At 46.4% G+C, this 15,791-nt stretch overlaps 1 protein-coding gene across 6 annotated transcripts in view; it reads right to left on the reverse strand.

The window, feature by feature from the left end:
- The window catches only part of SORCS2 (sortilin related VPS10 domain containing receptor 2), a 671,789-nt gene that overhangs the window by 79,238 nt on the left and 576,760 nt on the right, over positions 1-15,791 (reverse strand). For all 6 annotated transcript variants that reach the window (XM_064151649.1, XM_064151651.1, XM_064151646.1 and 3 more), the window contains exons 6-8: positions 15,615-15,679; positions 14,108-14,226; positions 8,579-8,668 (exon numbers count right to left, since the gene is read on the reverse strand). In XM_064151649.1, the coding sequence (XP_064007719.1) occupies positions 8,579-8,668; positions 14,108-14,226; positions 15,615-15,679 (274 nt within the window). The remainder of the gene's footprint in view (positions 1-8,578; positions 8,669-14,107; positions 14,227-15,614; positions 15,680-15,791) is intronic.

Here is a 15,791-nt window from a genome sequence, read left to right on the forward strand (position 1 = left end):
TAGAGAGCAATGAGGTCACCTCTGAGCATGCTCTTCTGCAGGCTGCACAACCCCAGCTCCCTCAGCCTCAACTCATAGGGTTTGTGTTCCAGGCCTTTCACCAGCCTCAATGCCCTTCTCTGGACACCTTCCAGCACCTCAACATCTCTCTTGAATTCAGGAGCCCAGAACTGGACACAGCACTCAAGGTGTGGCCTGACCAATGCCGAGTCCAGGGGCAGAATAACCTCCCTTGTCCTGCTGGCCACACTGCTCCTGAGCCAGCCCAGGATGCCATTGGCTCTGTTGGCCACCTGGGCACACTGCTGGCTCATCTTCAGCTACTCTCTCCCAGCACCCCCAGGTTCCTCTCTGCCTGGCTGCTCTCAGCCACTCTGTCCCCAGCCTGTAGTGCTGCTTGGGGTTGTTGTGTCCAAAGAGCAGAACCCTACACTTGGCTTTCTTATATCTCATCCCACTGGCCTCTGCCTACCCATCCAGCCTGTCCAGGTCCCTCTGCAAGGCTCCCCTACCCTCCAACAGACCCACACCTTCTCCTAGCTTGGTGTCACAAAACCCTGTATAGCACAGACTAGAAACCCCAAGCTAAAACTGCCACAGCACTCCTGTAGTGCTCCTACACTGCACAAAAGGAAATGTGAATTTAAAAAGAGGAATGAGAAATTGACTGAGAAGTACAGAGCTGATAAATACTGCAATGTGCCAAGCCCAACCTGTCAGTCCAGCTACCCACTGCTCAGCAGCTGACAGGCACCTGAAGATGGGATGTCAGCAAACACCACCAGGCCGAATTGACTGTCACTAAAGAGTTAACTAGGAGGCACATGTGAGAAAGCAGGAATAACCTGATGGAGAGAAAGCAAGCTTTTATTGCTCTCTCTAATTCACAGCCACGGATATGACCTCAGGCTGTAATCTCAGCAGATCCTATAACAAAAGCATTTATTCTTTGATGATTTCATGCTTGGACTACTGCGACTGCCTCCTTGCTGGACCTCCTGCCTCCTTCCTTCACATTCTGCAGGCTGCTCAAAGCCCTGCTGATCATCTCATTTTTCTGTAATTATGCTATTCACACATTATTTATTCATACTCATTTATAAAGATCTTTCTAAATTAATAAGAATCTTCAGGACTCTGAGCACTCCTTACTGTCACTGCTCAGATGTTTGTTTACATCCAGGCTGGGTTTTCTTTTAATCTATTTGAGCTCTTGTGAGGTTTCTTTTCTTCTCCGTGTTCAAATGAGAAAATCTGTGCACTGTCAGGTGTCCTGATGAGTGAATCTTTAGATTGCATGGAGCCACATAGAATCTTAGAATCAACCAGGTTGGAAGAGACCTCCAAGATCAGCCAGTCCAACCTAGCACCCAGCCACATCCAATCAACCAGACCATGGCACTAAGTGCCTCAGCCAGGCTTTGCTTGAATGCCTCCAGGGATGGTGACTCCACCACCTCCCTGGGCAGCCCAATCCAATGGGAAATCAGTCTCTCTGCCAACAACTTCCTCCTAACATCCAGCCTAGACCTCCCCTGGCACAACTTGAGACTGTGTCCCCTTGTTCTGTTGTTGCTTGCCTGGCAGAAGAGACTGACCCCCACCTGGCTACAGCCTCCCTTCAGGTAGTTGTAGACAGCAATGAGCTCTGCCCTGAGCCTCCTCTTCTGCAGGCTGCACACCCCCAGCTCCCTCAGCCTCTCCTCATATGGTTTGTGTTGCAGGCCCCTCACTAGCTTCATCTTCCTTCTCTGGGCACGTTCCATGTTCCCATCAAACATGTTAATTTATTGAGATTGTTGGTTTGAAGCTCTTTGCATCCCTCAGGCACGGCCAGGAGCAAAGCAACCCTTTTAAATCTATCTTTTTTTTTAATTCAAGAGCTATAATTTCTTAGCCATGACAGAGAAAGCAAACAATCTCCAGACAAAGAAATATTTTAACTTGACCATAGAATTAGCATTAAGGGCAGCTGGAAATCTATTGAATCTGGAGCGTGTTTAGAGAAGAATGCCCAAGCTGGTGAAGGGTCTGGAGAACAGGTCTGGTGAGGAGCATCTGAGGGAACTGGGATTGGAATGGGCTGCCCAGGGAGGTGGTGGAGTCACTGTCCCTGGAGGTGGTCAAGAAAAGACTGGATAGGGCACTTAGTGCCATGGTCTAGTTGATTTGATAGGGCTGGGTGCTAGGTTGGACTGGGTGATCTTGGAGGTCTCTTCCAACCTACCTGACTCTATGATTTTGTGATTCTGTGTTTAGCCTGGAGGGGAGGCTGAGGGGAGACCTCATTGATCTCTACAGCTCCCTGGAATGAGGTTGGAGTGAGATGGGATTGGTCTCTTCTCCAAATTAGTTAATGATAGTACAAGAGGAAATGGCCTCAAGTTGCACCATGTTTGGCTTGCTGAAGAGTGAGGAAGGAAACAGCTTTAGAGAAGAAAGGGAGGAGAAATACTTTGCTTTCACTGAAGACAGACCCATGCTGCCTACAGTTAGCAGCTCACCACTCTGCTAATACTTTACATAACTTCATATTCAAAAGGTGCTCAATAGGGTTTGCTGGATTGCTAATTGCAATTAGGACCTGTGTGACACAAACAAATACAATTACAACCTGAAGACAGAGGGGTATAAATAATCACAAGGACTGTACAGTAAGTCAGTGCTCTTTTGTGTAGTAGAATGTGCTGATGGCACAGGAGCTACCAGTAAGTGAACACACTGCAGGCAGGGCTCAGCACAGCCAGTCTAACACCACACTTCAGTCAATAAGGCAAATAAAGAAAGACCCTCAAAGTTCCTGCTCTTCAAATCTTACAGTTTTCAGTCCAATGTCAAAGGCTTGCCCCTTTGCAATCTTTTAGTGCTGAGGTTGGGCAATGCATTACCCTGAAACAAGCGATAAATTGAGCAGAGAATCGAGAGGAGCGAAGGTCTCAGAAGCACAACAGACGCAAGCATTCAAGGCTGTGTAGTCTCAGCCTGACCTCTGGATGCACAACATTTATACCCCTGTGATCTCTTAAGCACAGTCGAGGTAAATGGGTGGCACAGGCAGATAATCTCCTTGCTTGTCCAAGTAAAACGGTGCAAGGAGAGCAATCGATACACAGTTACACCAGGAAGGAAAGAGCAGTTCCTTGAACCCACCTTGGATGGATCTGTACATCTGGGGAGCCAGACAACTGCTACAGCTCAGGGTCACTGCCAGCTGCCCTGATGCCACCCAGGAAAGGCATACTTCTGCATCAAATGCCACTGCCATCTCTGTTAGTACTTTTTGTTCAGCAGCCATTCCAATGGACTTTCAGAGCAATGGACGAGCAGTCCAGCTGCAGCTGCCAGCTGTTCTTCCACCTGGCACACAGGAACAACCTCAGCTGAAACTTCCCTGGAGGGTGGACAGTAGCAGTGGCCCAAGGGGAGAAATGATTCTTGGGAGAGGTATTGCCTTGCTAAGTGAGCTCTCCTAGCCTCACTATTTTGCCATCCAACCAGCAGGCAGCCAGAGCCTCAGGAGAACATTGTTGACAGCAGGGCTGCAGGAATTTCTCCTGCCTTTAATGCTGCTAGGAATCATAGAACAAAGCAGGTTGGAAGAGACCTCCAAGATCATCCAGTCCAACCTAGCACCCAGCCCTAGCCAATCAACCAGACCATGGCACTAAGTGCCTCAGCCAGGCTTTTCCTGAGCACCTCCAGGGATAGTGACTCCACCACCTCCCTGGGCAGCCCATTCCAATGCCAATCACTCTCTGGCAACAACTTCCTCCTAACATCCAGCCTAGATCTCCCCTGGCACAACTTAACACTGTGTCCCCTTGTTCTATTGCTGTTTGCCTGGGAGAAGAGACCATCCCCCACCTGGCTACAAGCTCCCTTCGGGTCACTGTAGACAGCAGTGAGGTCTGCCCTGAGCCTCCACTTAAGAGATCTCTCCAGAAATCATGTAAGAGGGAGCCTGACACAGAAGGGAATACATTCTTCAGAAGACAGATAGTTATTTGGGGAGAAAATGTAGAGCTGCTCAAAACATTTTATTCTTAATAGTGTGAGGTCTACTTTTGAATGGTAGATACAAGCTGGGAAGAAAGCCTGTGGTCAAAACAGGTATGTATGATTCAGAGTGGGGCAAGGAAGAGGTGTTTCAGGCCTCCCAGCAGAGTAAGAGATGATAACCAAATAAAGAGAATATATGGAGTTGATAAAGGCATGTATAGGAGACTCATATTACCATGAAGGCATTAAAGACTTGAACTTACTTCTAAGGCAATAGCATTTTTTTCTCCTTTCATTTTTATTTCCCCCTCTGTTCTCTCTTTTGTCTTGGTTACCTGAAAAATTTGACATTATTGCCTATTTCTCAAGATTGGAAAGACAGAGAGAGATCAAAACAGATGAAAGAAGATTTCTCCACGCCGCATCTATTCAGAGCTAAACCTGAATTCCAGTGGGACAAAACACAAGAGAGCTTCTGCATTATTAAGGTTTTGTAGCTGGCAGTAACAAATGCAGAATCAAGGAAAGCTTTGTATCAGCTGATAAAAAAAATTATCACTATCAGTGGAGTTTTTGTAACAGAAGTGGAAAGGAGACTCAGGATGATTCAATTCTTCTTGTGGCCTTCCAGGATCTGAAGGGGGCCTACAAAAAAGCTGGGGAGGGACTTTTTAGGATATCAGGGAGTGACAGGACTAGGGGGAATGAAGCAAAGCTGGAGATGGGTAGGTTCAGCCTGGATGTGAGGAGGAAATTGTTGAGCATGAGAGTGGTGAGAGGCTAGAATGGGTTGCCCAGGGAGCTGGTTGAGACCTCATCCCTGGAGGTGTTTAAGGCCAGGCTGGATGAGGCTGTGGCCAGGCTGATCTAGGGTAGGATGTCCCTGCCCATGGCAAGGGGGTTGGAACTAGATGATCCTTGTGCTCCCTTCCAACCCTGACTGATTCTATGATCTCCATATGTAAAACTGGTTTGAAACACATCTGTGCAGCAAAAACACCCCAGTATCTGAAGTGCCCAGTATACTCCCTCAGGCTAGAGCTTGGTGTTCCAGCACAGCCCTCCTAATGTTGTTAGGTACATCCTTGCCCAGACTGTAGTATCTTCTGACTTGGCTACAGTTCTCCTTCCCTGTACACAGCCACTGCTCAGAAAGTCTGACCAGGGACATGAAGCACCTTACAGAGATCGTTGGGAAGAGATTTTTTTGGAAGCCTCATTCAATTCTTTTGAGAGAAATTAAATACAGAATATAACACACTTCAGACCTGCTTCATCTCCTGGCACAGGCAGAATCTAATACTTAAGAACACCCAGAAACTCAATTCTTTCAAAAAAAAGCTATTGTTGGAAATCAACCTTACAAAAACTAAAGCAGTTCTGTGTAAATTCTTTCATTCTGTTTATCTCCCACCACCACAAAAGCAGCCACTGCACAGTCCCTTGATGCACTCCCAATGTGCCAGTGTCTGTGCTGATACCCTGCTTCTCTGCATAACTTCAGCAGCAGTTTGCTCACAGCAATCTTTTCCCTTCTGCTCAAACTGGATTAGAAGATACATTTCCACTGATGCCTCTCACTGAAATACAGCACGGTGAAAAAGTTCAGAGCTGTGCTCTTGTTCGCTTCAGCAACTACAGTTTCTCCTCCCATGTGAAGGCACCAAGTTAAAAAAACAAACAAAAAACCAAAACCAAACAAGAAACCAACAAGAAGATCACACAGGATCATGCAGGATCACACAGGATCACAGGATGCTAGGGGTTGGAAGGGACCCAAGGAGGTCATCGAGTCCAACCCCCCTGCCAGAGCAGGACAGTGCTATCTAACACAGATCACACAGGAACACATCCAGACAAGCCTTGAAAGTCTCCAGGGAAGGAGACTCCACAACCTCTCTGGGGAGCCTGTTCCAGTGCTCTGTGACCCTTACAGCAAAGAAGTTCCCCCTTGTGTTGAGGCAGAACTTCTTTTGCTGCAACTTGTACCCATTGCTCCTTGTCCTATCCCAGGGAGCAGTGAGCAGAGCCTGTCCCCTCCTCCTGGCAGCCCCCAGATACTTATAAACGTTTATCAAATCCCCTCTCAGTCTTCTCTTCTCCAGACTAAGCAGCCCCAGGTCCCTCAGCCTCTCTTCATCAGCCATGCCCTCCTGTCCCCTCATCATCCTCACAGCCCTCTGCTGGACCCTCTCCAGCAGATCCTTGTCCCTCCTCAACTGGGGAGCCCAAAACTGAACACAGTATTCAAGATGAGGTCTCAGCAGGGCAGAGTAGAGGGGGAGGAGAACCTCCCTTGATCTGCTGGACACACTCTTCCTAATACACCCCAGGATCCCATTGGCCTTCTTGGCCAGCAGGGCACATTGCTGTGCCATGGGGAACTTGTTAGCCACCAGCACCCCCAGGTCCCTCTCCACAGGACAGCTCTCCAGCAGATCACCTCCCAGCCTGTACTGGTGCAGTTTATTATTCCTCCCCAGATGCAGGACAACAAAACAAAAGCAAACAAACAACACCCCCAAACCAAACACTACCTTTGACAGAAGAGGTTAAAATCTCTGATGTTCACCACTGTTCTTTCTAATGGATGTCTGGCTCTCAGGCCCTCTCTCAGTGCAATTTTCAGCTCTGCTCTGTGCAGATACCAAAGAAACTTTTCTTGGAGGCACCATCAAAATGCTAAAGAGATACAGTTTATTTTGTTCACTCATCAGGTACTGCCTGAACTAGGAAGAACACAGAAACATCCCTTTCCAAACGACATGGTCATCCTGTTACTAGCTAGCTACTGACTCTACCCAAAATGAAACCATTAACTTCTAATTTATTTATTCAGTCAAGCCTGGAGTTAATCTGCTTAGCTAGAAAAAAAAGACAGTAGACAAATAAGCTCCATATTTTCCAAGACAAAGAGCTCAGCATGAAGCTCTGTTCCAAACAAACCAGACTGCATCTGACAGAAATGCTGGGGAGTCTCGAGGGACACTTTTTGAGTACAGCTACCTGAAAGGACATTGTGGAGAAGCTGCTGCTGGTCTCTTCTCACAGGTAAATAGTGATAGAACAAGAGAGAACAGCCTCAAGCCACAACTGGGTAGGTTTAGATTGCACATCAGGAAACGATGGTCAGGACTTGGAATGGGCTGCCCAGGGAGGTGGTTGAGTCACCCACCCTGGATGTGTTTAAAAGTCATTTGGATGTAGTGCTTCTGGATAAGGTTTAAGGGTGAACTTTTAGGGAAAATAGTTGGACTTCATGATCCTGAGAGTCTTTCCAACCAGAACGTTTGTGTGATTGTGTGAATATGCCAGAGATGCATTCAGCAAGAGGCTGCACCCAGTAAGCTAAGCACCCTGTGCAGATTCATGGCTGTGATGATCCAATCCTTTAGTTTGCTCTCTACTAGCTTCTAAACCACAGAATATCCAACAACTGTTTCCCAATATTTTGTAAGGTGCCTGAGGAGCAAAGAACTTCTCTGTGGTTAGAGCCAACCTCCCAGAAAGGCACTGGAAAGCTTCAGAGCCTAGAACATTTGTCACCTTCCTTGGCGCTTCTTCAAACACCTAATTATCAGCACCATTAAGAAGCTGAATTCAGTTTCTAATCTAGATTCAGCTCCCAGCTGACCCAGTTGGGTTTTCTCCACTAAAGCACCCCTAAGACTTCATATTTTCTGCCAATGCAGTGGATTCTTGGTCTGTACTTTGGAAATACAACTTCATTTTCTACTTTTCTTTCCCCTGAGACCACTACACTGACCTTGGTTATAACACAGTCCCACAAACACGAGAGGTCGTTGTGGACTGTGGAAGAAGTAAATGAGGAGGAAGTTCTTCACAAACAGAGTGATTTACCATTGGAATGGGCTGCCCAGGGAGGTGGTGGAGTCACTGTCCCTGGAGGTGTTCAAGAAAAGCCTGGATGAGGCACTTAGTGCCATGGTGTGGTTGATTGGCCAAGGCTGGGTGCTAGGTTGGAGTGGCTGAGCTTGGAGGTCTCTTCCAACCTGCTTGATTTTATCATTCTGTGATAAGTGAGAAGGGCCACGAAGACCCTCAGAAGAATGGAGCACCTTTCCTGTGAGGACAGGCTATAAGATCTGGGGCTCCACAGCCTGGAGAAGAGAAGGCTTTGAGGAGGCCTTATAGTAGCCTTTCAGTACCTGAAGGGGGGTACAGGGAGGCTGGGGAGGGCCTATTGCAAGGTATTGTAATGACAGGATGAAGAACTGGCCCTGCAGCCAGTTCTTGGCCTCTATCAGAGTGATCTGTCCAATGAACACTGTAATGGCATTGCCACTGAGTGTGCATCACTGCTTGCTGGAAGCAGAGCTCAAAAGCTGTTGCAGGGACTGATGACAAGCTGCTGTATGTTCTTACCCTCTCTGGTTTGTGAGCTGCTATATTCCTAGAATAAAAACAGCAGCATCCTACGACTGGGATGCAGAAATCCTTACCAGGAGAAACTGTGATCTCAGAACAATGTGGTTTAAAACTGAAAAGAAGAAAACTAGTTTAGGTAGAAAGAGAAGACAACAAATATGTAAAGAGGGAGAAAACTGTGAGTACTTACTTTTGGCAGTGCATATTTCGGCAGCTTCATCTGTAGGAAGCCATTGCGCCGGTAGGACACGTAGTACTTGGTCCGGTTTGCTGAGGTTGTCTGTGCAAAGGGAAAACAGAACCCAGTGCCAGTTTGTGTGAAATCTGAAAGGTCTGAGATGGAAGACATGACTTTTCTCCCCCCCTCTTTTAAACACAGCCATCGGTTTTACTGCATGCAATTAATTTGCAGAGTGTATTCCTAGAAGAATAAATCAGACGTTTTGAAACAACAGACTCCAAATAGACTCAAAACTCTTTTGCTCTCTTCCCCTCCACTAGGAAGAAAAAAGTGATTTATTGCCATCTTTTGCCAGTTCAGCTGCCTTGGGTGACACCTAAGATTTCAGCATCTGACTGTCCCCAGTTCTTGTTCTCTGTACCCACTGGCTTGCCAGATCTTGGCCCTTTCATAGAAGTCGTGGCAACAGAGCCTCCAGGCAAGTGGCAGGGAGGAGGCACTCTCCATGAACCCCTCAAGGGCAAGTGGGAATCTAACAGCATAATCCAAAGCAGAGCATGAAAGGCTGAATCAATCACACTCTCTATTTTTGACTCATATTTTCTGTACTGGAAAAAGACATTTCCCAGTGCAAGTTGTTGATGTGCCACGTGGGAGATGATGATGCAGTTCTGCATCCATTGGTCGGTCAGCTTGAAAGACTGCAATGTGTCCTTGTGCTAGTTTGAAGCTAGCTAGAATGTTTTGGTGAGAAGGACTAGATTACAGGCTGTGAAAGGAAAACAGTGGTGATGTCTACTTCACTCATAGGCTTGCTGAGAGATACAAGAACAAGAATCCAAACATAGATAAGGCACTACTTCTGCTGGGGAGCTCCGAGCTGCATCTCTCTCTCTAACCTCACCCTCCGTTTCTCTGACTAATCCACTTTGCTTCCTTACCCCCTGGCTGAACCTCCATTCTTCCTTGGGACTGGGGTAAGGTTGAGAGGGGTAGGGGCAAGGTGAAGGGGCAGCTGGGAGCCCCTTCTGGGGACTCAGGTTTCTGGGAGGGCTGTTGTGTTTCTGTATTACCTTTTCCCTTGTCTATTTGTGTATATAACTGTATATACTGTAAATATCTGCTTGGATATTGAGTTAAGCTGTAAATAGAAGCTTTATTCAATTTTCAGAGCTGGCTAAGTCTAGTCTGGGTGATTTCCAAAGTGGGGGGAGGGGGTGGTGTGGAACACCCAAACCATCACAGTGCTGAAGACACAATGCTGCGCTTAGTGACACATTTCATCTGCTTGCATCCCTGAGACTGAGAAGAGATGCAGGTTTTATGTGAAATACTTGGGGGCTTATGAAGATTTTTCACTGAAGAAAGCAACAGAAACAGGCACTGACAGAACATCCCCATGTGCCTAGCACCCCTTAGCATCTTGCTCCTCTCTGCAGTACCACTGATGAGGCTTTCTACCTCCACTCACAAAAATGCAAAGCAAATATTGTTCCAAAACACAGAAAAGGAGGATTTTAAATAACCATCAATGAAAGCACTCAACTAGCAGCCTCCCTGGATTTCCTTTTCCAGTCAGAAATGTGAAGTGGTAGGTCAATTGGCACATTGCCAACTATGCTTCTGGTTCCAGCCTTTGGTAACTGCTATTGCACTTCTCTTCCCCCCCCACAGATGATCAGCTAAGTAGTGGCTGCTCAGTCATTTCCCTAAGTTTATAAAGACTGGCTGCTTTGCAGGGATGGTTTGGTCAAAAATGAAAACAAACAAACAAAACCAAAAACTAAACCCAAGAAAACAAACCCAAAAATGAAATATCCCAAACTTTTCTCTGGTTGTCCATGACAAATCAGGGTTTGGAACAGAAGTGCAAGTAGACTTCTCTTTTCTTTGACTGAAGGAATCCACTCACAATTCTCCTCCAATCTCACAGCTTTTCTCTTTGTGATGGTTTGAGTGTTACCTGCCCTCCCTCACACTTAAGAAATCACCCAGACTAGACTCATCTGAGCCTGGAAATTGAAAGAATGAAGCTTTATATTGACAGCTTAGCACAAGATACAAGCAGATAGTTACAATCTATGCAGCTATAGACACAAAGAGAAGAGTTAAAGGTAATACAGAAACACAGCAGCCCTCCCAAAAGCCAGAGTCCCCAGGAGGGGCTCTCAACCACCCTTCCACCTCCTTTCCACCTCTCTACCTTATCCCAGACTTTGCCTTACGCTCAAGGTGAGTTTGGAGAGTCAGCCAGGGGGGATAGAAGGCAGATGGATTAGTTAGCAAGCATCTTAGGGAAAGAAGTGCATGCAGCCAGAGCCCAGGAGAGAGAACAACTCTTTTATCTATATTTATGTTCTTGTTTTTATAGATCTCAGCAAGCCTATGAGTGAAGTAGACATCACCACTGTTCCCTTTTCACAGCCTAGCATCTAATTCCTCTCACTAATATATCCCAGCTAGGCTCAAAGTAGCACACTCCTCACCTTTTGTGTTTGAAAAGGGAACCTAATTTACCTGACAGCTTATCCTGGAGCATGCAAACTCGACTTGGTCAAAATAGACTTGATGCATGGCAGCAGATCCACCTGTCTAACTACTTCAAAGATATTAATATTGTAAAAATAGCCACTCTTTCTTTAAATCACTTCCCCCCCCCCCTTTTTTTTTTCCTTTTTAGTGGTAGAAAGAATGTGATGCCCTTCAGAAGCCTGGTTTCTTACATGATGAATTAAACCCAAAACCTCAGCACTGATTTAATTAGTGTTCAGTAGCAGTTTTTAGCCATCCTTTCATAGCCTTCTGGTTAATTATGCATTTTTTTTCCCCATGTCACTCATGTCAAATGCCTCAAGATGATGCAAGGCAGCAGAGAATCAGAGATGAAGCAGTCAGTCTTGTCACACCTCACTAACATTAAAGGCTGGTCTGTGCTTAAACACAGCGTTGAAACTTTAATCCTCCTACTACAATCACCTTTAAAACTGTCAGTGTCAATGGGAAAAGAAAAGAGCATTAGAAACTTGCTGCTGTTTGTGACTGCAGACATAATACAGCAGTGGGGTTGAGATCTTCCTCAAGACGGCATAAGGGTGAGATTTGGGCCAGGACTGGCTGTGCAGCCCTGCACTGCTCTCATTCATAGAATCAACCAGGTTGGAAGAGACCTCCAACATCATCAAGTCCAACCTAGCACCCAGCCCTGTCCAATCAACCAGACCATGGCATTAAATGCCTCAGCCAGGCTTTGCTTCAACACCTCCAGGGATAGTGCCTCCACCACCTCCCTGGGCAGCCCATTCCAATGCCAATCACTCTCTCTGACAACAACTTCCTCCTAACATCCAGCCTAGACCTCCCCTGGCACAACTTGAGACTTGTTCTATTGCTGGTTGCCTGGCAGAAGAGACCAACCCCACCTGGCTACAATGACCCTTCAGGTAGTTGTAGACAGCAGGGAGGTCTGCCCTGAGCCTCCTCTTCTGCAGGCTGCACACCCCCAGCTCCCTCAGCCTCTCCTCACAAGGCTGTGCTCCAGGCCCCTCACCAGCTTTGTTGCTCTTCTCTGGACACCTTCCAGCACCTCAACATCTCTCTTCAATTGAGTGGCCCAGAACTGGACACAGCACTCAAGGCGTGGCCTGAGCAGTGCTGCGCACAGGGGCAGAATAACCTCCCTTGTCCTACTGGCCACACTGCTCCTGATACAGGCCAGGATGCCATTGGCTCTCTTGGCCACCTGGGCACACTGCTGGCTCATCTTCAGCTACTATCTATCAGTACCCCCAGGTCCCTTTCCTCCTGGCTGCTCTCAACAACCCCAAGCAGCACTACAGGCTGGGGACTGAGTGGCTGGAGGTATAGGCTGGATATTAGGAAGAAGTTCTTCACAGAGAGAGTGATTTCCCATTGGAATGGGCTGCCCAGGGAGGTGGTGGAGGCACCGTCCCTGGGGGTCTTCAAGAAAAGACTGGATGAGGCACTTAGTGCCATGGTCTAGTTGATTGGTTAGGGCTGGGTGCTAGGTTGGACTGGATGATCTTGGAGGTCTTTTCCAACCTGGTTGATTCTATGATTCTATGATCATCTACTGGCATTGATGTCTCTCAGACCCACAGAGACTTATGTTACCAATGGCATCATTCTGCTAGGAGCAGCTGGGTATTATTGTCTGTGTATATTCTCAGGTTGCACTTCCGTTTTGCATCTGCCCGTGCCTGGCATGAGATAGAACAACAGCAGCTCAAGATAAAATTATACGAGAGGTCTGGCAAAACAAAAAGCTTGAAGAAGAAGCAGCCAGTATTTTGCTGAGCACAGCAGTCTGGAAGTTTACATGGTGAGAAGCACTTCTCACCATCTACACACTGTGAAATGGATTTTAGAGTGTGCCTGGAGTGAGTCATGGCAATAACACCTCTGAGCAAATGAGTGCTGCGAGTGCTAGCTCTGAACCTACTTCAATTCAGAAACTCTTTCCCAGATCCCTTTGCTTTTTTTTTGTGGCACTACATGTTCTAGGCTATGTGTGTCCTTGAAATGAGAGGAGGAAAGATCTTGTGTGTGTCTGTTAATTGACAGATCCTTTTGGAAGAAACAGGCACAGGTGGGGGAATGTGATGTACACTGAGGCAGTGATGGGGAGACCAATCCATTGCATGGTATTGCTTTGCTGCAAAAAACAGTAAATACATAAGCCTTGCACAAGTAAGTTGTATCAATGGATGGGGAACAGTGGACATAACTGCTCTCTGAGAAGTTTGCAGCTCTGACAGATTCAAGCCATACCAGTTCCAAGCACACAGAATGTCATTTTCACATGTCCCTGAGCTGCACTCCTGCCATAACCAGGTTTCTCTATGCAGGTCTTGCAGTTTTGGACCATCACAAGTGGCAGGCACTTAGGGAAATGGTTCAGTGGTAGACCTGGCAGTGTCAAGTTTACAGTTGGATTTGAAGATCTTAAGTGATTTTTTTCAACCTAAATGATTCTGTGATTCTGTTCTAAGTTGCTCCAAGCTCCCCAGCTTGGGTCATTTCCCCCTTTCACTTCCCAGGTACATCCACCTAAGTCCTTTCCTGGATAAACCTCTTCAGAGAAGAATCATATGAAGAAGCTGAGCCACTACTCTGTCAGTAGCTTTCCTTGGATGCTCTGTAGGGAACTCTTCTGTGCTATGGAGCTACTGCAAAGGATCCAGAAGAGATTGTAAGCACAAGAACAAAAAGGTTGTATTTTGCCTGACACAAGTACTTATCAAAAAATATCTCTGAACCATACAAACCACTTGAAAACGTTCATAGACTTAGAGCCAGGCCAGTGCTAAAGTAAAATCACAAAAATGGGCAACTGGGTGCACAAGCAAAGACTAATTTGCCTGACAAAGGAATGCTGTGTTCCATGTAAGAATTGATAAATCATCATTCATACATTGGAGCAGGTTTCTCCATGTGGGCTCCTAAATCAGGGCTGCTGTACTGTTTGAAGTGTTATTTTTGGGCCTGATGTGGAGCTGCCTCTCCAGAACATGGCAGTACCTGCAGAAATATGTAGTCATCCTGCACAGTCAGGGAATCCCTGTCGGTGCCCCCAGCAAACTGGACTGTCATTGTCTTCTCAGAGCAGTTCTGGATCTGGCAAGTGATGTAGCGATAACCTGAGGGAAGAGAGACAGAAATGTGACAGGGCTGTCAGGGGAAAAAGAAGCAAGCAGAATCAAATGTTATTCATGTAGGGAAAAGGCTGCCTTTGCCAGGTGAGTTAGCTGTAAAATTATTATACCAAACCCTCAGACAAGAGTTTTTCAATCTCCAGTGTGCTGAGAATATATTAACTGCTTACAGTTCAGATCATTCCCAGAAGGCAGCCTGTTATTATCCAAATTTTGCTGGTCCAGAGAGATTAGGGGTTAGATGAATGAGACATTCATGGGTGGGGATAATAGAAGGAGCCTCTTTTCTCACTTAACCTATGCACAGGGACAAATTATTCACTTGGAGAAATAGCAGCCTGACACAACACAACTAAAATCAATAGATCAGCTCCAGTATAAAATTGTGATGTGAGAGAGGAGAATCAGGCTCCATTTAACAGACAGTGTGCAGAATGTTAAAGGCTATTTTCAAAGCTCTGTGGGGAAGTTAAAACACACTATTAACACGCTGCTGGATCTGCTCTGTTGGGGCAGGACTTCTATATTCAAAGTTAATATCTTGCTGAAAAAGCCTAGATTTATATCAGCAGAGGCTATGGCCTCTCTCTTCCTCTCCATTTAGCAGTGGACCAGGAGCATCTTCTCTGCCTGGGCTGTGAAGACAGCATCTCTGCATCTTTGAAGCAGTCTGCTCTTGACAAAGAGCACAGAGCCAATAATCCCATCTTACTCTGGCTGTGGCAAAGAGTCATGTCCTTGAAAAGCTTCCTCCTTGCCACAAGCTTCTGAGCACAAAGTACTGCAGCAACTTTCCCAAGCACAGCAAGAAAGATGTTACACACAGAAAGCTGTGTCCAGGTCACCGATTGTCCCCAAGCTCCAGACAGTGGGAAAGGCCAAAGAACAGTGTGATAGGAAATGCATTCCACACTTTATGACTTCAAATTAGGAAAGGCCAAAGCAGTATACTGGCTACAAATGTCTGTTCCAGTTCTGGGAGATGGAACTTAGTGCAGTAGGACTGGCGCAGGCAGCGATTCGCTTCGACAGACATTTGCCCAGCACTGGCACTGCACTGCCTGTTTGATTTGCAAAGAAGAAAACAATGCTCCATGCTTAAATGCCAGAATAAATTGCACTATTAATGCACATTTTCCACAGAGCATGGCATCTTGACATCAATCCACCTCAGAGCAGAAAACAAGTAAAGTTCAAATTATACTAGAGCTGTACACACTGGGACAGCTTTGCTGCCCGCCCAGAAACAAAGAACCTGACTTACACAATTTCTCTCCTGGCTATTTTCACAACCAGTCCAAAAGGAACCCTCTAAAACAAAAAGAAATGACTACACACTTGGTTATCAGTTGATAGCTTTTTCATTTGCATACCTCCACTGGGCTCCTGGATTTCCATATGAACTAAATCAGGGTCTCCATCAACTCCAGCAACAGACCTGAGAACAAAACATCACCGAGTTATCCAGAGCCAGCCACAGAATAGTAATGATGTGAATGGGAGAAAAGAGGATTCCTCACCACTCAACTTTTTCTAGCTGGGAAATTAAA

This window comes from Pogoniulus pusillus, chromosome 11 (assembly GCF_015220805.1).
Source record: "Pogoniulus pusillus isolate bPogPus1 chromosome 11, bPogPus1.pri, whole genome shotgun sequence".
NCBI lineage: Eukaryota > Metazoa > Chordata > Aves > Piciformes > Lybiidae > Pogoniulus > Pogoniulus pusillus.